Here is a 22,869-nt window from a genome sequence, read left to right as displayed (position 1 = left end):
TGATTCCACTTTTGAGCATATTTGGGACATTGTGTGAATGGAAATTTATCCGACTTTGTGAATGTATTTAAGTGCCAATAACTCCTAATAAACCTTAAACAAGTCTATCCATTGGTTAAATTAAATAACACAATAAGCTGCAACTGGTCGGTGAAATGCCAACCAAGTACTAAAAAGTAGGATGTTTGGCACATTCTGGCCACACCTCTGACTCCGCCCACTGATCCAATCCTTGGGTTATCCCCACCCTCTGAGTCTCCGCCCACAGTTCCCCTACTTTTTTTCCCCCACTTCGACCACTGATTGCAGCAGATGTAGTGCTCAATGCAAACAGCATTGTAGTGAATTTGAATGAGGCTTCACAAAAGGGGTGCAGAGAACACAATTTTTTATTGTGCTGTGCGCCAACCATGGCTATTCACTATCATCGGATTAAATCAAAGAGGGGGAGAAGGAAGAGTTTGCGATCCCTTCAGCTTCCTTGGTCATAAGTAAGTAATCAAAATTAGAAAGGATCACTTGTCCTGAGTAACCAGGTTTTTTTTTTATATTTCGTACTTGTACCGATAAAAAAACCCTCATTCACGTACTTAGGCTCGAAAATATCTTGAATATATCTCGTATATCTTGATTCTCCGCCTTTCTAGGTATTTTAGCTACGTGACAGCATCATCATAAGGTTGATTGGTGTGCTTTCTCCACCCGGATGTGAACCACTGGTTAGTACAGTAGTGATTTAGAGATGAAAAAAGGACGTTAGTGTTTTAAAGAAAAATTAAACTGAAAAAGATGTTCTGTTTGAAAAGCCTGATTACCTAGGGAAGTCCAATTTTTTTAAGTCTTGGCGTCAGGCTTATTAAAAATTATTTTCGTGTATAGGAAGGGGCATTATGGGACTTTCGCACTGTGTAGAGTCCATAAAAAGGTCGACATGTTTCAGCCTTGGTCTGCCCGGGGGGATCCAGTAGGTTTTCTTCAGGACCTAGAAACTAGTGAAAATTAGATAGATATGAAAAAACCCTTATATTGTCAGGGGAGGTCTAGGTATAGTTTTCTGACCTGTATCGTACCTCGTCGGAGTTTATAGTAAAACGCTACTTTCTGGACCCTACTGAACACGGGCTTAGAGAGGTAGAGTGAGCACAAGCAGTGCGAGACCACCAACGAGCGAGTCTTTACACTCCCCCTGATGACCCGATGAAGTTTTACTATAAACTCCGACGAGCGACACCGCAGGGGGAGTGTCAGGGCTTTAGGGCAGTACGACTGGTGTGGCCACACTGGGTGCTGACTTGTGGAGGGGGGGCACTTGTTTAGCAAAACTTATGATTGGATAGATCAGGGATACTTATGCCTGGCGGTAGTGAGAGAATCAAGGAGGTGGTCATGGGGTGTAGGGATGCCAAAAATTATTTTTACACCATGCGCCACCTGCGCCAAAGCCGGTACTGGGGAGTGTGGTCGAGAGAGTGTAGCTTTTCTTTTGATCCTATATGAGAAGTGTTTTCATGTTGTGCTCGATAACCACTGTGGTGTGGCTAGCATGTTAAGAGAAGCAGCGCCTGGAGGTGCAACGAGTGAAGGTATATGAGAGGTTGACAAGCAAAGCTGAGCCACAGGGTCAGTGGAGTGTTGTGTACCCAGACACCAAAAAGGCAATTAGGAAATGCCTAGTCATGCATTTAGCAACCTGTGCAAAGCAGAAAGGCTGCAAAAGGATACCAAAAGGGAACAAGCATTTGCGAGAATTTGAGCTACTGGAATTGTAAATGACAATGCCTCTTGTTTTGAAAACCTGCAAACGGAGCCTAATCACACACTTTGAACTTATAGTCCTTGCTTACAAAAAGCAAAACTGGCAGTAACCTTCTGTTAAGCAATACCTATTGTATTGCAAAGGCTTGTTATAGCGCCTGTAATGCTTTAGAAATTGCCAAGTTGAATTTGCAGCATCAACGGTTTAAATCTGGAAACACATATATAATACCTGCTATAGCTGATCAAGCAGCATCTGGCAAAACACTGCTACTTTGCCCACTTCCCCAAGGTCTTGATCCTGCATGACCCTCCCCCTCTACTCTTGCAGTTGCAACCCCTTGAGGGTCACTCAGCTCTAAGTTCATTGAAGTCCCAATAATAGAATGCAGCACTTTCCAAAAACCATCAACACACAAATAATAGAAAATAAAAAAGCGTTCCCACTGGCAGGCGTCGTTTTGCTCTATTCACCCTGGTGCCAACCAAGAAAAGTTTGGGATGGCACTAGAAAGGGGCAAAACTTTGACCATACAACTTTTTTTGTGCATCATACCACACGTCTGTGGTTCCAAGAACTGTACATATGTGATAATGTGCTTTGTATTTGTGTGCCAATTACCATCATTTCTATGGCCACGGAGTACAAATATTACTTATCTAATGGTACACAATACACAGCACCACACTGCAGGAACCCGAGAGGGTGGGGAGGAGCGTAGGGATTGGTGGGTGAAGGGCTGCAGCACTTATGGGCAGGCGGCATGAAACATAAGATTTACAAGCCATGGGCACAGGACTACAACGCAGCTATATTTGTGATCTGCCTTTTGTCTTCTTTGGGAGCCACAGACAGCACATCTTGTCATTGTTCTTGAAGTGCACAGCTTTTTTAAACACGTTTTTATATGCCAGTGTTAACTCCTTGCTGGTTGGCTGAACTTTTGTCGCAGAGAGCTACTTCATATAATTAAATGTAAAGACCCACCCTCGCTCTCACCTCAAGCTCGGGGCTATGTTATGTCACATGCTTTTATGAAAACTGTTCACAATTCCACGTTGCCCTGTACAGTGTGTGCCACCTTAAGCCAGCCTTGCTAGTTGGTCAGTACACACTCTATAAGGAGGACAGACTCCGATGTTGTGTGTGTTAATTTGGTGTAATCCGGGTGCAGATTCTGGTGCAGGGATATGTGCCCCAAGGCCCCAGCTGTTAACACCTTCCTCCAACACATCCGTCATGAAAATGAGCTGCAGAACCTGGAGAAGAGGTGTCAGCCCAGCATCCCCTTTAATAATGTAAAATCAATCTAGAAGCTGCAGAATAAAATGACCTTTAAAAAGTTAAGAGAAAAAAAATTAGAACAGAACTAGAATGTAATTTGGCCGCACAGTTTACATTCCTGCATGCTGACCCCGGGACTGTGTGGTGGCTTGGATTGCCGCCTGCTCTGGATGACTTTGTGCTGTGGTGTTTAAATCCTGCTATGGCAGCAAAGTCTGTCCAGAGCACTCCGTGCTGACAGATAAAGTGGCCGTAAAGCGTGCGCCATAGACAAACACACGAGCAGGAACCAAATAAAACAAAGATACTGTATTTTTTTTTTTATTACGTTTTTTTAACACACCTGTATACATACCCATTAGGACTTAGTAGTACGGGGTTTCTAATTCCAAATCCATCATTTATACAAAATAATACAGCCTGGTGGATGCAGGGATGTCATAAAAACAACACACCTCACACACGCACAGCTGGAACTGGTTTGTGTTTGGGGGAAAGATCAGCGTAATGGTGTTGTTATCAAAGGCAAAGTGAAACAAGCCCAATCATGAAACACATATAGAGCAGCCTTCCTTGTCACTGGCCTCGCAGGCTGACAGTGTTGGATTTCACCGCTCTCGCGCTCTCTTCTTCGACCTGCGAATGGTTTGTGCACAGCAGCCTTGAGAACCTGCTGGCAACCCTGCGGCTTTATGGCCACACATGTTAACAGAGGTTGGAAACGCTGGAGTCTCGATACTGAGGCGCTTACTTAACAGCCCGGGCCTTGCGCTTAATTAAAGAGTCTGTGTCTTCTTTTAGCCTCACGTGCCCGCTTCATACTAGCTGGGTTTCATGAAACATGAAGCGTGGCGGCGGCCAGGAAGCCTGAATTCATTTGGGGAGAGCGGAGACCAGTGCTTCAGATGGTGCAGGAATCGTTGTCGGTCCTATGTACAGAGCAGTCATCAGTTACCTGGCCACAGCTGGAAAACAGATGGCACACTGCACTTCAATTAAAAGAAGTGCAAGAAGAGTGAACTAACACTGTAGTTAGGCGCCACTGTATCGGGACTACAAGGAAGTTAGCAAATGACCAACAGCCAACAGAAAGGGGGATAACAACAACACAACCACAACTAAGCCAATACGAAGCGGAAAGACAGATTACATTAAGTTTACCCCAACATACAGATTACTTTAGGTCTCGCTGAGACAGTGCATGCAGAGCATACACTGCCAAGGCGAGACCTAAAAAGGGGAATTTGTGATGAGAGCAGTAGCCATGCATAATTTTGTTGTATTTATATATTTTTAAAAGGCAAGGACACTTTCTATTGTAGGAAAGATAGATCCCATGTTGGAAGTATGTGGAGAAGCATTCAAGGCTGGCAACCTGAGCAGAAACTGCACAAATGTTACAAGGCCCATATTCCACCTTCCCCTACAAGGCTGAAGAAAGCCAACATTTTGAGGAGGGGTTCATACCAAAAGTCCCTCTCAGGCTCTCAAAGGCAGAGGAGCACCAGTGGTGCAAGCTTTGGGTTGTAGCTCAGACCCCAGGTAGCTGGGCACACTGCACATGCAAGAGGGAGTAACAAAGCACATGGGGCATATTATTAAGGAGGGCGTTAAAATTATCGCCGCTTTAGCGGCAGGAACCTGCCACTAAAGCGGCAATAATGGCCTTGATAATATGCCCTTGAGAATTCCAATAGAAGCCCAAGTTCACACCAGAACATGGGCTTCTATGGGAATTCACAAGGGTATATTATCAAGCCAGTATCGCCGCTTTACCATCAGTTTCCTGCAGTTTCCTGCCGCTAAAGCGGCGATAATTTTAAGGTTGTTTCTTGATGATATACCCCTTGGTAGGTTCCTGCCCTGACAATGCAACATTGAGTCAGCTTGCCTTATGTTACCCTGCTGTCCTCACCTCTAAATGCGCTTGTCCTTTCTAGTTCACATAACAAGGCATCCTAATGATATTTCAGAATTTCCTTTCAGTGCAACTTCCACTTTCACTAGTAGTGTGAAATTACATTTCAGGGTAAAAAAGAAACAATGTAGTGAAATGAGTCTTACCCAGCTCCCATTATTTCGGCTTGGACAGCAGCAATGCACCCTTTTGGCTGTTCTCAATTTGTTAAATCTTAGCGCAGTTCATCTCTGAGCTCCACGAATCTCAGGGGACTATTTTCCAAAACAAGTTATTCTTTAAAACTATACCACATTTGCGTTTCTTTAGAAGGGCTGATGCAAGTATTGTACAGGAGCACATGCGTGTGATATAGCTGCTATTTGCCTATTGTACTTGGACATAAAATGGCACCAAGTATCCAACCCCAGTATGCTTATTTCGCCCTCTCTTGTTTGCTGATGCTGCCGCTTTAGTGTTTTGCTCCTGGGTGAATGTGTATTATTAGTGCCTATAATTTTGTTTTTAGACAACACTGTTCATTCATGGCAGCTCAAGTCGGCGGGAGGATCCTGTTTCCTGCTCTGGACTCAAAGCCTGGCCTTAAATAATAGGTGCAATCAGCACACGGATTGTTGTATTCAAGCCTTGCAATTCTAGGTAATTGGTGACTGTCAGGTGCTCTCACTTCGCTGATACACACACATGCACCACCCACTACAAAACTGAAAGATTTGAGGATGTGCTGAACCGTGGCTTCCATGAAGGTGTGCACAAGCACACAATACCAACGTCGGAGTCGGGGAATTGATTTATAAAAAAACACTTCTAGTTGTGAGGTTTGGCAGAACTTGTATTTTTTTCAGAAATGTGCAAAATTGGGTCATTCAGAACGGTTTTAATTTATTATTATAAACATATTGTTTTTTAAATGACTTTTTTTCTTTCAGATATGATTTTTACATTGTTCTGGACATCGTTGAAAAGCATTCACCCATTGATCTGACCCCCTCCCTTATTTATTTGCTCACAAAATTTGAGGTACTCAAACCACCCAGCCTATCTCTCATTCATACTCACACATCCATAATCAGTCTACCTCAATTACATATTAAAAACATGGTAAATATATCTGGTCCTAGTGCCCAAAGTAAACTAATTTTAAATACAATTTTCAAAAGATGACTTATTTCGATCTTTGAGCACGCACTTTGCTATGACAAGTGGACCCCTTCATATTCATGTAACTAATTAAGTACCATGGTTCTCATTCTTGGCAGGAGACACAGAGCCAGGCTTGGTCTGCACCAGAGGGCACATATGCAGGGGTGTAACAAAGGACCCTGCAGCCCCTGCGGCTTAGGGTGGGGGGGCAACCTTTTAGGGGGCCCGCCCCATCAAGAGGCACACACAATGACTATCTATGAGATATAGGATACTGCAGAGACCCCTCCCCACATTCTGCAGGTGGGCCCTACCATTTTGCGTTATGCCACTGCACATTTGGCACACAAGCAAACATTTGGCTTACACTGCGAACATTCTTCTTTATGCACCTCTAACTATGAATGGCTTTTTTATACTATGTTTGCCCATGCAACTAAAGTTGTCATGCACTGTAGTCTTGGATCAATATTTTCAGGAGTTTTGTTTTAAATAAACAATATTTCAAAGTGTACAAGCACACGTTAGACATGTAATAATAAAGAATAACAAGCATTAGCAATAGTTCTGGGTTGCATTTTGAGTTCTGACTAATTCATTTTAAAACGCCTGCAGCAATGAAAAAAAAGCATAGCAAAACCAAAAATGATTGTTTTCCGTAAACAGTACATCTATAAACTAAACAATGTAATGTGTGATGATTCAGTGTGATTTTGCAGTTAAAATGGTCCCTCACGCATTGCAAAGCAAGAACTCTAACATGATGCGGTAGGAGGGAAATACTCCTGTGGCTGGAGCCAAAACCTACTCTATGTATGTTTCAAAAAATGAGAACAGAAAATAAGGTAGACAACTTCACTGTGCAGATGTAAAAAGGAAATTAAAATGTTATTATTTGGTAATTTTGTACAGTGAATTGGAGACCTAGCATCCTTAACTCAAAAATGAAATGTATCTACGAATGGATTTCTTATGTAAAAAAAAAAATAATAATTTGCCATAATATTGATAAATACCAGAGGAAAAGTGAAGAAATGTATAAGAGGTAAACAGGAGCAACTAGGAGGGAGATTAGAAATTTGATCGTTTGAGAAATGTTTTATTCATTTTTCGGATTTAAGCTAAAAAAATTACAAGTCACTGAATCAATATCTAGTCAAAAGATGGTTGTGGGAGAGCCGCATGTGGCCCTCATATCTCCGTCCTGAATCGCAGCGTGCTTCCTGCCATTTTCCTCTCATAATCTTCATCAAACGTCTCATTCTGGGCAACCGTGAACATGTTCTTCCAGTCTCCGGTAATCCCTGTGTGGAAAGACACAGTCAATGGACAATACAATGTTACTCAGTAAGCCCAGTTCCAAAGGCTTTTGCAGTATTTTTGCATTGCTCCAAGACAGGGTAGGAATGGGACAGAAAATAGACTTGGCCACAAAAATAGAAGTGACACCTATTAGGCAATCAGATAGATAAAAGAATGGCCAACATTTGCAGATCAGGGCAGTTCAGGACTTATCCAGATGGGTTGCATAGGTGTTTTGCTAGGTATGGGAGAGTGCATGCATTTGAGCTTGCAGCAGGCAATGTGGTAATATCAGGGAAATCTACAGTAAATACCAGTCCACCAGACCATAAACCAGGCTCACTAACAGCAAAGAAAACTAAACTGTCCACACACTGACTCGTTAGATCAGCCTTTAAGGCACTGCCGGATCATCTTTTAGGCCAGTCCAAGCATCCTCTAAGAGCGACCTTAAACTCGCAATAAATGTTGTGGTGTTGTAGATGCACCCCATAAGTAGGAGCAGCTTTCCACCTAAACATGGGACAAACCTATAGAACTTTTTATATTATGAAAGTAAATTCCCACAATCCTTCTGTAACACAGCCCAGGCCTACTTTCCGTTTTGGTTTGTATGCATTGCATCCATCTTATGCACCAGTACATCACACATATGGTCTTAGTGGTGCATGAATTCCAGTTATGCGTTCAATTAAGTTAATTGACAGGGCTTCCTCATGTACTTGGTGACAGGAGAGAGGCAATTAAGTCATACTCATATGTTATTCTAGGACAATGGAGGTTCAATAGAATAACCACTTTTTAGCCATTCTTCTGGGTATGCTACCAGAATATTGCCTGATGTAAATATTGCAATAATAAATATATTTTGCAGAAATATCATCTCATTGAGTTTAGATTTTCTAATATTAGCTATTTCCAATGGAGCTATATTTTTTGAAAATATTTTTAGGACACAATATTAACATCATGAAATGATATTCTGACATATAACCTCTTTCTGTGTTCCAGATAGTTCAATTAAAAGGAGTTATGGGCTGAATGGGGAAATACTAGGTTTCGGAGAAATTACAAATCCCATTTTTCCCATAACCATATCAACTGCTAGAACAGGTGGAATGGGCAGGAATGAGCAAAAACAGGTAAGCTCAGAAACACTTGTTATTTAGCATTTCGGTCAGAATGGCCCGGTATGCCCATATCCCAGAATTACTGATAAACTTGGGCCAGCACATCTGGGTGCAAATATACCAATGCAAGGCTTTAGCGAAACTTATATTTGGGCCGTAAAAGATCTCTGCCATTTGGGTAGTAATGACTTAACTGGCAGGCAATAGAAGCCTAAATGACTCTTCTCCTGAGGATTCATTTTCCGATAGTTTAGTAGCACCAAGGAAAAAGAATCATAGTCACAGAGACTAGAAAGTCAAATGGAAGAAGTCTATTTTGTGTACCATGTGTTCTCCATCTATTTTGTCCTGCTGCTTTGAGGTTAGGTTAGGCTTTGAATCATCTTACCTTTTCTCATGAAAGGAGACACATTGTGATCCATTAGCGTGTCCGGTATTGCCTCATAGTTTGCCATGGGGTTGCTCTTCATCTCTTGGAAGGATGTGTGGTGCAAAATCTTCTCCAAAACGTCATCTGAGACTTCACGGTCCAGGAAGTGCAGCACTTTCAGGACCTCACGTCTAGGATCCTGAGAAGCCGACACGGAAAATGTGTTATTCAGCAAAGCAGGCTATAATATTACTGGGACATTAATCACCAGAAATTATCTGGAAAAAAAGTTCATGTTCGTGAGTAAATACAGTCTTCCATTTTAGGTGTAATCTGGGAAAAATGCATTCTATTTTGCTTGTTCTGATCCAGCATTTTTCCTATTCAACTTAACTCGAAAACAAAACAGTCTACAGTTTTGAAATGACATAAAGACTTTAGATGGAGGTACACTAAAATAATAAACTACGGATTTCTATTTTAACATGCATACATCATTTGTATGTCTTATTGCTCATTTAAAGTTTTCTAGATGTAAATTTGTTTGCGAATTATTCTAGTGCCTGTAAGGTATTTAAAAAATACTTCTCCTACGGAAATCCACTAACGTAGTCAGATGTTTAATCTTCGGGAGATCCCAACGACAAACGGTGTAATTTACACATGATATGAATAGATGGCCCAGTTAACATAAGTTTGACACATGGTTCATACCATTTACACGGGCGATTGGCAGGGACATCTTAAGGATTTTGGGGGCCTGGGGCCATACGTATTTTGGAAGCCCCTGCTGGAAACATCTTGAATTTATGATCCAATTTCATTTCTTTTTTGTCCTCTTTGGTCAGGTCACTGACAGTGGCCAGGCACAATAGTCCAAATTCTGATTGTGTTTACATCTAATATTCAGGGAAAGTGACCTGTGTTTTCAATATTGTAACACGATTCAGAAAAGGGGGGTGGTGATGAACAGAGTGTCTGAATTAAGCAGACCACTCTTACCCAGTCCAAAGATCAGGGCTTGATCCATCACCGTTATTTATCTCACTGCACCATCCCAGTTCAGAACCTGGCTATATGCAAATCAGTCTGTCCCTGGCCCAGTGCATCATGGGAACAGGGCAGACTAAACTACCAAGCCAATTCTTCACCAGAAAGGAGACAAGCTACCGGGGACCGGTTTCTGGCATTTCAGTCGTCTTCGGCCCGGCTTGCTTGAATCCTTATGGTGCAGTGAGAAAGGGACTCATGTCTGAGTATACCCTGCCACACCTATAGTGGCCAAAAACGATTCAGAAAAGGGGGTGGTGATGAACAGAGTGTCTGAATTAAGCAGACCACTCTTACCCAGTCCAAAGATCAGGGCTTGATCCATCACCGTTATTTATCTCACTGCACCATCCCAGTTCAGAACCTGGCTATATGCAAATCAGTCTGTCCCTGGCCCAGTGCATCATGGGAACAGGGCAGACTAAACTACCAAGCCAATTCTTCACCAGAAAGGAGACAAGCTACCGGGGACCGGTTTCTGGCATTTCAGCCGTCTTCGGCCCGGCTTGCTTGAATCCTGATGGTGCAGTGAGAAAGGGACTCATGTCTGAGTATACCCTGCCACATAAATGTGTTATTCAGCAAAGCAGGCTATAATATTACTGGGACATTAATCACCAGAAATTATCTGGAAAAAAAGTTCATGTTCGTGAGTAAATACAGTCTTCCATTTTAGGTGTAATCTGGGAAAAATGCATTCTATTTTGCTTGTTCTGATCCAGCATTTTTCCTATTCAACTTAACTCGAAAACAAAACAGTCTACAGTTTTGAAATGACATAAAGACTTTAGATGGAGGTACACTAAAATAATAAACTACGGATTTCTATTTTAACATGCATACATCATTTGTATGTCTTATTGCTCATTTAAAGTTTTCTAGATGTAAATTTGTTTGCGAATTATTCTAGTGCCTGTAAGGTATTTAAAAAATACTTCTCCTACGGAAATCCACTAACGTAGTCAGATGTTTAATCTTCGGGAGATCCCAACGACAAACGGTGTAATTTACACATGATATGAATAGATGGCCCAGTTAACATAAGTTTGACACATGGTTCATACCATTTACACGGGCGATTGGCAGGGACATCTTAAGGATTTTGGGGGCCTGGGGCCATACGTATTTTGGAAGCCCCTGCTGGAAACATCTTGAATTTATGATCCAATTTCATTTCTTTTTTGTCCTCTTTGGTCAGGTCACTGACAGTGGCCAGGCACAATAGTCCAAATTCTAAATGTGTTTACATCTAATATTCAGAGAAAGTGACCTGTGTTTTCAATATTGTAACACAGCAGCAGCTAATTTATATTACTCAAATAATCTCTGTGACACTCATTTCTCATATGTGATGTCCTGTTTTGATCTATAAGAACATTTTTTTATGGATTTTGCATGAAACATAAAGACATTTCTCTGCAAAATGCCTGCAAGAGACTCTCACACATTACCCACATTAAAAATAAATTAAAGGAAAACAGTATTTAAAACACACTATTTAAAGAATTATGCAAGGTCATTAGGGCAAGACTCTGCAGAATAGATGGCTTTGTAAGGGAGCCCTCTTAAAGGTTGGGGCCCTGGGCCAGAGCCCACTTTGCCCATGCCTTATAACGTCTCTGTCGATTGGTGGGGAACAGCTGCAGCAGAAAATGTGTAATGTACAGTACAGCCTTAGAAACATGTTTCTCTTTAGCGATGCTAATAGGAGGAATGTTATCACACACAATAAAGCAGGGGGAACAACAAGTCCCACATTACAAAGTGTAAAGACAGACGATCAAAAGTTTCAATCACAAAAGACACATCCACTAGGTAGCTAAATCATGTATTTATATGCAGCCTCTTCTGCCCCTCCCAAACACAGACAAATTCGTACAAAGGGAGTATACGACTTGAATTTTGCACAAAGATTTAATGGTGTCCCCCCAACCTTTTAGCTAATCTTTTGGAATTGGAAAACTGTGTCTCCTGTTAAATGAATGTTACCCTCATGTAAGGATCTAAGGATTTGTCAGAACTTGTACAACCAACCCACTTGTACTGTAGGAAGTTGAAGATCAATATTGGCTGCTCGAGGAGCAGTGTTAGTTCATGACAATGCAGATGAACTGCTATTCTGCATCGCTGGCAAGTCACCTTAATGGGTGGAGCTATCAGCTGGTACTGGCTTTTTAGCCAACAGCAACTTTGCCTTCTGGGGGATTGTAGTTTATCTGTAGGAACTTGCCTATGAGGAAGTTGGATAAAAAGTAAGAAATAGATATAAGTGACGCTCTTCCTGCTAACTGTTTCCCCTTGCCTTAAGAAGAAGTGGGAAGGGAAGCCTTGGAACAACGTATTTACTACCACTTAAAAAAATAATTCGCTAGGAAATAATCAGTAACCGTAAATTTAGTCCATTCTAGGCTTTGATAACTGCTGCTGTCTTTGTGGGCAAATCTCCACCACCAAAAAGACAACGATATCAATGTGCGGCCAGGCATGCAGCTGGTCTTTTTTAAATATGACACCCTATTTACATGCAAGCGTGCAATGCTGGCATTCATAACCAAATTATTTATTGATCACAAAATAAGCTGAAAAGGAAGCACACCATTACTCTAGTTCAGTACTCTGAGAGAGATTTTGGACTTGGGTAGCAGTCGGCGCACATGGTGTGTAGAACATACACAGCATCCATTTTAGGACATCCTCATTACTCATTACTCACTCCTCATCTCCACTTTTTATCCATCATTCCTTCTTTTCTTCCATCGTCCCTACTTTTCATCCCTGCTTCTTGTCAATACTTCTCATCCACCATCCCTACTTCTCAATCCAATCCGAATAAAATCTTTCTTCAACACTTAAAAATGTCATGAACGTTCACATTCATAAAATACTTGCATACATAGGACAAATCCAATAAAATGTCAAAATATTTAAAAACTACATCTCATTAAAATCTTAAAAAACAAAGCAATAGAAACTGGTGAATAAAGCTTAAAAGGAACTGTTTAAAGTTTGCTGTTCATTACGGTTTCTTATTTTCAAGGCACCCTTAATAAAATTAAATATTCCAGTACATATCTCGAAAGAGGATAGCCTTTGTAAACATTTCATAGCGGCCAATAATTTTTAAAACCAGCAGTAAAAGTTTTAGGAAAACAGATCCTGGACTTAAATACAGGGAACAAAACAGGATAAAGTGAAATGTGCATTGTTTGGATACATAATTCTAATGACATGGTGGCGACTTGAGGTTCCAGGTACATTGAATGAGGAAGGCCTATATAAAATGTAAAGGATTAAGCCTAAAAAGGGTTAAAAGCAAATTATTAAAAGGAGTTTTCAATCCAGCACAAGTATGGTTCAAGGCTTTTAACTGTCACAATGGGGATATAAACTTTCACAGTCTTCATCTTGAACATCTTACATAATCTTTTGTTAACATAAAATTCCTGAAAGCGCAACTTCACTGTGTCTTTTGCATGGCTGTTAGTTAATGATGATTCAGTGAACATTTCCTGGAGGCCTAAATTATCAAAGAATGTTTTTATATTTGTAAGCCATGGTATCTTGGACATGTTTTGGAGATACAAACAATCAGAAATATACTGTCTTATCAACCCTTCCTCAGGATTTAGCCACCATTTTAACCAAAGCAAAAGTGGCACCAATTTAATTTGGTCGTCTAAAAATGAAAGGCCCACTTCCTCATGACAGAAATGTGCTACATTTTGTGGGACTGCCAGCAGCCTCTGTATGAAGCTGTTTTCAATACACCCATATTCCCGTCTCATAAATAGCAGCTGAGATGCATTTTGTTTTAAATAAAGTAATCATCTCCTTAAAAAACGGAAAATGGATTCTATATTTCTTCTTTGGTTTTCGTTTGAATATGTACCTTCCAGCTTCAGTTCGAACTAAAGGTGATCCCCAGAAAATGAAAAACTTTGGCATACTCGGCTTTGTCCCCCCATGCTAAAAAATCTGGATTTCATGTTTGAGGGTCCACATGTCTTTGTATAGGATTTAGACTGGTTTATTTTAAGACCCTGTCCCTCCATAAACTCAGTAAAATAACCAAGGAATTTCTGGAAGCTTATGGGTGTGCAGGCCACCAGAACTGCATCATCAGCATATAAGAGTATGGTTAGTGAACGGTCACCTACCATTGGTCCTTCTAATGTAGCTTTTGTTAGATGTTCTGCTATACCATTTATGTAAATCAAGAATACAAATGGGGCTAAAATGCAGCCTTGTTGTAAACCTCTATGAGATTCCATTAATTAGGTCAGTTCTCAATGGGGGTCAAAGAGCATCCCTACTTTTGACCATCATCCCTACTTCTCTTACATCTTCCTTACTTCTCATCCATCATCCATACTTTTCATCCATCACTCATCATCCCAATCACGTATCCCTACCTTTCCTTGATCATCCATCATTCCTACTTCTCATCCATCATCCCTAAGTGTCATCCCTACTTCTCATACATCATCTCTATGTCTCATCCCTACTTCTCATACAGCATCCTGAATCCCTACTTCTCATTCCTCATCCTCATCTGATGGTTTGGAAAAGAAAAGGGACCTATCTTTGTCCATATTTCAACACTTGGAGATGTGGGCACACAGGTCAGGATACAATTTGCCTTGTTTCAGTTTGGTATTGTAACAAAGAAAATGTTTAAAATCAACTTTTGGAGATGGTAATACAGTTCATCACAAACCTTTTTAGTTTCAGATTTCGTTATAACAAAGAAAGTGTTTCATCTTAGGTTGTCTTTAGCTCAGAGAGCTGTGTTTTTCCTTTCCTTGCAGATATTATGGGCTGAACTTCAGTTGTGTAGGAAACCAGGAAGAGCAAGGCCTGGACCAGGTTGTTACATATGAAACTGTAATCAGAAATATTTTCCTAATGAACTCTATAGCCCTCTCTGCAAGAGCAGATTTATGGCCCAAGTGGAAGGACCTTTGTCTTCCCCAAACCATTAGAGCTTTCGATAGAGGCCTGTGTAAACAGAAACTCACTGAAAAGCTTTACATCTTTGGATTCACTGGAAGCAAACACCATTTGTGTTTCATCTCCTTTGCCCTCAACAGACATGTGCAATGAAGGCAGTTTTTTCCACAGCTATAATGCAACCCTCTCTTAAGTCTGATTGGCTGGTGCCAACCAATCAGTGTGAAGGTGTGTTTCACAACGTTGAAAGTGTGATGGTATGACTGAAGGACGGGGAGTCCGTCATTGCTGCCAACACTTTGCACTTTCTTGGGGGGACTACAGCCCCCACCAGGCATCGCAGTAAGCGCCGCCCATGTCCTTCCTTCGTGCCAGGAGGCGCTCAAGAGATGCTCGGTGCTCTTGCGTTGCAGGACATGTGTGGCATGCTAGGGCAGCGCCCGGGCAAATCCGGGCCAAGGGCTAGCCAGTCTGCGCCCGTCAGCGACTGGCAGAGGCTGGTCCGGGCCACCCATCTTTTGTCTATCCTATAGCCACCAAGGGTAAGCATAAACAACCCTGCAGTTCTGTTCTGGGCAAATCCAAGGCTAAAATTCCCCGGATTCTGCCTCTAATATTTCATACCTAACTATAGCTGTAGGAGAATTAACACAAGAAATCAAAAACGCGGAGGAACAGTTGGGACTGGCGCTGAACATTTTGGGGTTGATCCCGATCTCGGTCGGTCATCCCTCCGAGACGTTTCAGTAATCTTACCTTACGGTCGAACCGCACCAGTGTCGTAATTTAACAATGATCGGGTTAGCGTCAAGCTTTGCTACACATTACTCCCTTATCTTGACTATAGTTGTTAAACGCCATTTTGTATGTAACGGCAGCCATTTTAGAGAATGCGTTGCCTCGTGGTCAGCATGCCCTTTTGTCCTTCCTCTGTACCACTGACCACTTGAGTTTGCCCAGCAACAGGCTATTTTTAGTAATGGTCAAGCCCGCACATGCGCAGTTTAGACTGACCAGTCATCACTTAGGAATGTTCCGCCAAACTGACCAGTGGTGTTGTAACCCCTCCCATGAGTTGGCTGTGTTCCAAAAATGACCATATATGTACCTAAAACTCTGTAAACTGTGTACCGCCTACCTTTTAATGTCTGTAAAACTGTATAAAAGAAGGACTTGCACCGATGTTCGGTGTGATACTTCTTGCATTACCGAAGGGTGCTGTAGGAATGTACCACCACCCCATGGGGTCTTAATAAACTTGTCTTTTGCATTTTCTAGTTTCCGTGCCAACAGTTCTTATGGTGTAGAGGGTATTCTGCGGAGTATGTAGGCCTGGAGAACCCAATACCGCAAATTGGCGACCACAAAGGGACTCATTGGCGACTCGGATGTCCGAAGGAGAGGTCGTGACGAAGGATTGGAAACTCGCCATGGACGCGTACGCTGCCACTGAGTGACCCGAGTCTTGGCACCCACTGTGTTTTCTTCCTTTCCTTCTGATCTGACCTTCCAGGTGGCGCCGGTCCCCGACTGAGATCCTGCTCGTCTGAGTTGTCGTACAGTGCCGGTTTGGCTGATTCGATTAAAGACCTTGGCAGTTGGAACCTGGATATCTGAGATTTTGGTAAGCTTGTGATTAGTAAGGTAGTCTGCGGACGCTTACTGTGGTTCTATGAATATGTTTTGAGTTAGCTAACATTTGGTTCTATGATCTGTACTATATGTGCAGTGCACTTCACATAGGCAGGCATGTAGAGATATTTCTCTAACTTTGTTTGTGTTTTGAGCGGCACATTTTGTGTGAAGTGTAGTAAGTGCCATTTTTGCGGTATCACGTTTTCGTGATACTTTTTGAACATGCCTTTTTTAAGCACACTCCGAGGAATGTGCTGTCTTGGGAATGGTACCACATATCGACTAAACGAATCTCAGCCGGCTCCCCCAGAGGGGACACCCAATCGTGAAATGTATATTAAATTTGGCCTTCCCCCTATATTGTACAGTAAATTATGGAATAAATACACCAAGTCTGATCCCGAGTTGTAATGGCCACTACATGGGTCGTTTGATTTACGAAAGGTTCAGTTTGTGGAGCAATGTTTGTTTCAGCGCAGGTCTAGACAAGATATGTTTGATTGTGTACGAATGTGGGAGAAAGCAGTGCGTGAGCGAATGAAGCGTGAGATTGCCTTGGTGGAAAAAGAGCAGCGCAAGGCTGCTCGAGATAAGGCTTTACAGCTGGAGGAGAAGGAGTTGCAGGAAAAGAAAGAGAGGGAGGCACGGGAACGTAATTTGCAAACGAGCGGTCAATTTCCTATTCGGCGTCCGCTTTATCCTGTCCTTACTAATGAAGTTGATGATTTTTCATTATTAGATCGGTGCCCGCCTCCGTATGTTTTGCCTACGGCTCAGGACGAGGACTCGGGCGACGATGATCAAGGGAGTAAGAGTAAGAGGTTAACTGCTAGTGAAGCTGCGGAGTTGCGCAGTTTTGCTCGAAAGCTTAATTTGAATAAAATAACTATGTCAGAGATTAACATTGAAAGGAATAAGTGGTCAGAGCGAGAACAGTTGTATTTCTTAAGTGCTTTTGGAGATGAAGTTGTAGAACGATTTCGTAAGAATTCAGATGATCTAGAACCTAAGGACATATCAGTTCATCGTGAGAATATGCGTAAAGGTATATTTGTTATTACAGATGCGGATGGTTTTTTCCAACGGTTGGTCCAGCTACGGGATGAGGCGTCCAGATTGCGAGAAGCACGAAAAGCAGCGGACATGCCTGCGCCGGGTCGACGGAATCATCCAAACAGTGTTCTATGTTTGGAGCAGATAAGAGTTCTAAAGTTCATGTTATGCCCGTGCGTGAAGCTGCACCTTTGTATGTTCCCCCTAAAGGGCAAGGTACCAGTGACGATAAATTGTCTGGGGATGCAAAAGGGTATTTTATATATAATTGGGTGTATACGCCTTGGAATAGAGCGGATGTTATGGCATTGAAAAACGCTTTGCCTGATCCCCGTAAAAATCCGGCAGCCTTCTATGAAGAAGTGGAGGGGGCTATTTCTTCCTGTGTTATGACACTAGTGTATATAGATCTTTTCTTTGGATTAATACCCTGATATGTGGAGAGCAATTCGTAAGTTTGATGACCAAACGATTTTAGGAGCAGATTGGAAAACTATAGGTCAAGCTGATTTAGACAGGGAACCAGCGTGTAAGCCTTGCCAGTTAAGTCTAGATCTCCCAACAGCTACTCTGAACAAATTAAAAACGCTTGTTCCCCCTAAAAAAATTGATTGGACTATGTTAGCCTCTTGCAAACAGAAACAGGATGAGTCGGTATCTGATTTCTTCTCACGTTTTGAAGAAGCGTTTCATGATTACAGTGGGCAATTATTAACGGATGATACGGGTAGGCATCTGTTTGTCGACAAGTATGTGGCTAATCTCCTACTGGAGATTGCAAAGCGATTGAAAACTAGTGAAAGTTCCTGGACCACGGCGACCCCTGCGTCTTTGTTAACTATGGCTCAGTATTATGAGCGGCAGGAATTAGAGGCTAAAGAAAGTACTGATAAGAAAGCGAAGGAGTTAAAGACGAAGGTGATGTTGGCACAGGTTCGTGGTGTGCAATCTAGAGGGAATGATAGAGGCAGGCGAGGAGGGGGTAATACGTCGTATGGTCGTACCGACATTGCTGAGGACCAATGTGCATATTGTAAAGAGTTTGGGCATTGGGCTGAAGATTGTCCGGTGCTTCGTGAGCAACGTAGTCAGCGTGGTCGAGGAGGTGGGAGGACACGGAATAGTTATTCGGGGGCGAGAGGTGGAGCAGGTGATCGTGGTAGGTTTGAGGTGAGGGGTAGTGGCCAGGATGAACGTAATACTTTTGATCGACGGAATCAGTACCAGATATCGGAGGGTGAGAACGTGGAGAGTCAGGATTATGTGCATGCATAGGATTGCGTAGGATGGGGTGTGGAATCAGTTGAAGTGCCAGTAGATCAAAGAGGTCCATATGTATCAGCGGGCGTTTTGGGTTCTACTGATCAGTTTTTAGTTGACACAGGTGCTACTTGTAGTGCTTTGTCTAAAAACTTGGTTCCAAGGGCTCCCCTGTCTGGCGAAACGATTACATGTATAGGGTTCGATGGCACACCCCCTCCAAGCCCACTGTCACAACCTCTTGCATTTTGCATTGATAAATTCTTTGGTCTGTGCCCATTCTTATTGTCGCCTCATACCCCAGACAATATTATGGGCATAGATTTGCTTAAATATTTTCGAGCAACAATACGCTGCGCTCCTGAGGGAGTGCAGGTTATTTTGAATGACAATTATCCTGACGCAGGAAGACTATGTACCGTACAGGAAATTGAAGCGCTAGCCTCTCTCCCACACACGTTATGGGCGACATCAGATACGGATGTGGGACAGATGCTCATTCCGCCTATTCGAATAACTGTTAAGGAGGGAGTGTCTTTGCCACGTGTACCCCAGTATAAGATATCTAGGGAAGGTGAAATTGCCCTGACGCACATTGTCCAGGATTTGATTATTGCAGGAGTCGTGGAGGAAGTTCCCTACAATGTTTGTAACAGCCCGATTCTTCCGATTTTAAAGAAAGATACTGACGACAAAGTCTATCGATTTATTATTGATTTAAGAGAAATAAACAAAATTGTAGTGCCCCAGTACCCGGTGGTGTCTGATATCACCACCTTACTTACTTTGGTCCCCCCCACTGCCACTATCTTTTCTGTTATTGACTTTAAGAATGTCTTCTTTTCCATTCCCATCCATCCCGACAGCAGATATCTATTTGGCTTCACGTTGAATAATAAATCATATAGATTTTGTCGTGTTCCTCAAGGCTATACAGAAAGTCCTAGCATTTGTAGCCAGGCTTTAAAAAGACAGCTTGATTCCTTTGAATTGAATTGCGGTCTGGAGTAGCTCTTATCCAGTACGTGGACGATCTTTTACTGGCTGCAGACACATATGCGCAGTGTGAGGAGAGTACTCTTGCTTTGCTCTCCATTCTTGCTCAGAACAATCACAAAGTTTCTAGGAAAAAGTTACAATATTGTAGACCAAAGGTGACCTACCTCGGTCATCTTTTGTCTAAGGAGGGACGTGCATTAACATCTGATCGAATTCAAGCAATTTTAGACACACCAGTCCCCCGTACTCAGAGAGATGTGCGTGCCTTTATAGGATTAACGTCCTTCTGTAGACAGTGGATAATGGGGTTTTCGCACATTATAAAACCTTTGTTAGCGTTATTGTCCAAAACTACACCAATGCCTCTTGAGTGGACAGATGAATGTCAGAATGCTTTCGAACAATTGAGACAAGCCCTTTGTTCTGCACCAGTGTTAGGTACACCAGATTACATGAAGATCTTCACGTTGTATGTGCACGAGAAAGATGGGTGTGCATTGTCGGTGTTAGTGCAGACACACGGGGATAAGCAGAGGCCCTGTGCATACTTTTCGGCCATTCTTGATCCTGTAGCACGAGGATTACCTGGGTGTTTTCGAGCAGTTGCAGCAACAGCAGTAGCTATACGGCAGAGTGAGGGAATAGTTTTGTCACACAAACTGCTGGTGTTAGTTCCCCATGCGGTAGACGCTCTGCTAAACCAAACGAAAACCCAGTATCTCACGAGTGCACGTTTAACAGGATATGAGCTTACACTTTTGGCGCCACATATCACACTAAAGAGATGTGCTACCCTGAACCCTGCCACTTTATTGCGTATCCGGTTGCCGAGGGCCAGGAGGAAGAACACCATGATTGTGTTTTCCTGACTGAAGAACAAACAAAGAGTTGTGTCGACTTACGGGATACGCCACTTCCAGATGTGGATGGGGAACTGTGGGTTGATGGATCGTGTTTAAGGCTGCCAGATGGCACAACTTCTGCAGCATATGCGATCACGACAGTGGTAGAAACAGCACGAATACCACAGAAATCGGCCCAAGCAGCGGAGTTAATAGCTTTGACAAGAGCCTGTGAATTGAGTGCTGGCTTATGTGTGAATATCTACACAGACAGCCGGTACGCCTTCGGAGTAGCGCATGACTTTGGCCTACTCTGGAGAGAGCGTGGGTTTTTGACTTCGCATGGAGTACACATTATGCACGGAGAGTTAGTGCGTGATCTCTTGAATGCGCTGCTTTGTCCAACGAAAGTGGCGATAATCAAATGCAGTGCACATAAAAAGGTCACTGACAAAGTGGGACAAGGCAATGCTTTTGCAGACAGTATAGCAAGACAAACGGCTATGTCACAAAATGACTCTCCAATGTACGAGGTGAAGTCACAGGCTGAGCGATGGCATGATGCTAGAGAGGAGAAATTAGACATTCAGAAATCAGCGACTGAAGCAGAACTTGCTCCTGGGCATCAGAGGGAGTGCTGGATGATGAGGGTTGTTGGAGGAGCAAAGATATGGAACGATGGAAATTGCCTGCAGCTTACTTGCAAGCGATGGTCCAGATGACACATGGATTGGCACATGTTGGAGCTCTTGCAATTACTCGATTGTTAACACGAGTTTGGGAGCATCCTGAGATTGCCAATACGGCCAAGAGAATAGTACAGACCTGTCTGATATGTTTACAGCACAATCCTGCAAAAGGGACGCATACTCCGAAAGGAGGGTTTGTTCCACCAACTGCACCGTTTGAAGTACTGCAAATGGATTACATCCAGCTTGAGCGTTGCAATAACCTTAAGTATGTCTTAGTGGTGGTGTGTGCTTTCAGCAAATGGATTGAGGCCTTCCCCACGAAGGATAATACAGCGTTGACAACAGCTAAGGTTCTGCTCAAGGAGTACTTCCCTCTATACGGCGTTTGCAAATTTCTGTGGAGCGACAATGGTCCTCATTTTGTTGGGAAAATTGTGGAGTACGTGATGAAGGGATTGGGAATTCAGCAGAAGTTTCATGCTGTGTTCCATCCTCAGTCAGCAGGTCTTGTTGAACGGTATAATGCTACTCTGAAATTAAAGCTAGCAAAGATCGTGGCATCCACGTCTTTGAAATGGCCGGATGCCTTGCCTTTGGCATTACTCTCTATCAGATCAGTGCCCCATTCCCGAACAGGCCTCACACCTTATGAAGTGGTGTTTGGAAGGCCTATGAACATATGGGGAGTTCCTAAGCCTCGATTGTTACATGATGTGCCTTGTACAATGATGAACGATTATTTGGCACGATTAACAAATGATTTACTTTCTATTCACCAACAGGTTTGAGAAGCGCTCCCTGACAATTCCATTGGAGAGGCTCACAATCTTCGTCCTGGGGATCATGTCATGATCCGTTCTTTCGAGAGAACAAGCAGCCTGGAACCGAGGTGGCGTGGTCCTGAACAGGTGTTGCTGGCAACTCGTACGGCTGTGCGAGTCACTAACAGGAAGCGGTGGGTGCACTCTACTCACTGCCGCCGTGTCTCTCCGGATCTGGTGAGCCCGAATGTGCTGTCTGACTACAGAGACATCTTGGACGAGGAGAAGAGCCCAGCTCTAACGTCTGCCGAATCAGAGGGAGCCTTCCCGGACCACACTGTTTCTGGACGAGAAAGATACAATCTACGACCACGATAAGAAGTTTTTTTTGGTGCGAGACTGGTTGAGTTACCGCTCTGGGGTTTGTGAAACGGAAGCCGGGAATATCAAGGGGGGGGATCTGTTCTGCCAAGTGTAGCGACACCCGTCTTGAATCTCGGAGAAGAAACCAACGGCTACCTCGGAGCTCAGCACTCTTATTTTTTTTTTTTTTAGTTGTGTTTTTGAGACATTTTGAACTTTGAACTATGGCGTCTTCTGCAGTACGAGACAAAAGAATTCTTGGTGCTGTATTATTTGTACTGACAATTGTTGTGATAGCTGTGATAGCCTGGGTAGTAGAACTTGTGGTACCTGTGCGAGAACATTTGTTGCCGACTACCCC

The 22,869-nt window shown here is 42.8% G+C and overlaps 1 protein-coding gene across 3 annotated transcripts in view; it reads right to left on the bottom strand.

Moving 5' to 3' along the window:
- Positions 1–5,772: 5,772 nt before the first annotated feature.
- LOC147712126 (sulfotransferase 1 family member D1-like) overlaps positions 5,773–22,869 on the bottom strand; it is a 129,960-nt gene continuing 112,863 nt past the window's right edge. For 2 of the 3 annotated variants that reach the window (XM_086922911.1, XM_086922913.1), the window contains 2 exons: positions 8,922–9,102; positions 5,773–7,405 (listed from right to left, as the gene is read on the bottom strand). In XM_086922911.1, the coding sequence (XP_086779037.1) occupies positions 7,293–7,405; positions 8,922–9,102 (294 nt within the window). In that variant the 3' untranslated portion in view covers positions 5,773–7,292. The remainder of the gene's footprint in view (positions 7,406–8,921; positions 9,103–22,869) is intronic. The other variant, XM_086922912.1, reaches the window with a different exon arrangement.

Source organism: Lissotriton vulgaris, chromosome 5 (assembly GCF_964263255.1).
Source record: "Lissotriton vulgaris chromosome 5, aLisVul1.2, whole genome shotgun sequence".
NCBI classification, from domain to species: Eukaryota; Metazoa; Chordata; class Amphibia; order Caudata; family Salamandridae; genus Lissotriton; species Lissotriton vulgaris.
The sequence above is the reverse complement of the archived record's forward strand: the minus strand, read 5'-3'. Positions and strand labels throughout refer to the sequence as shown.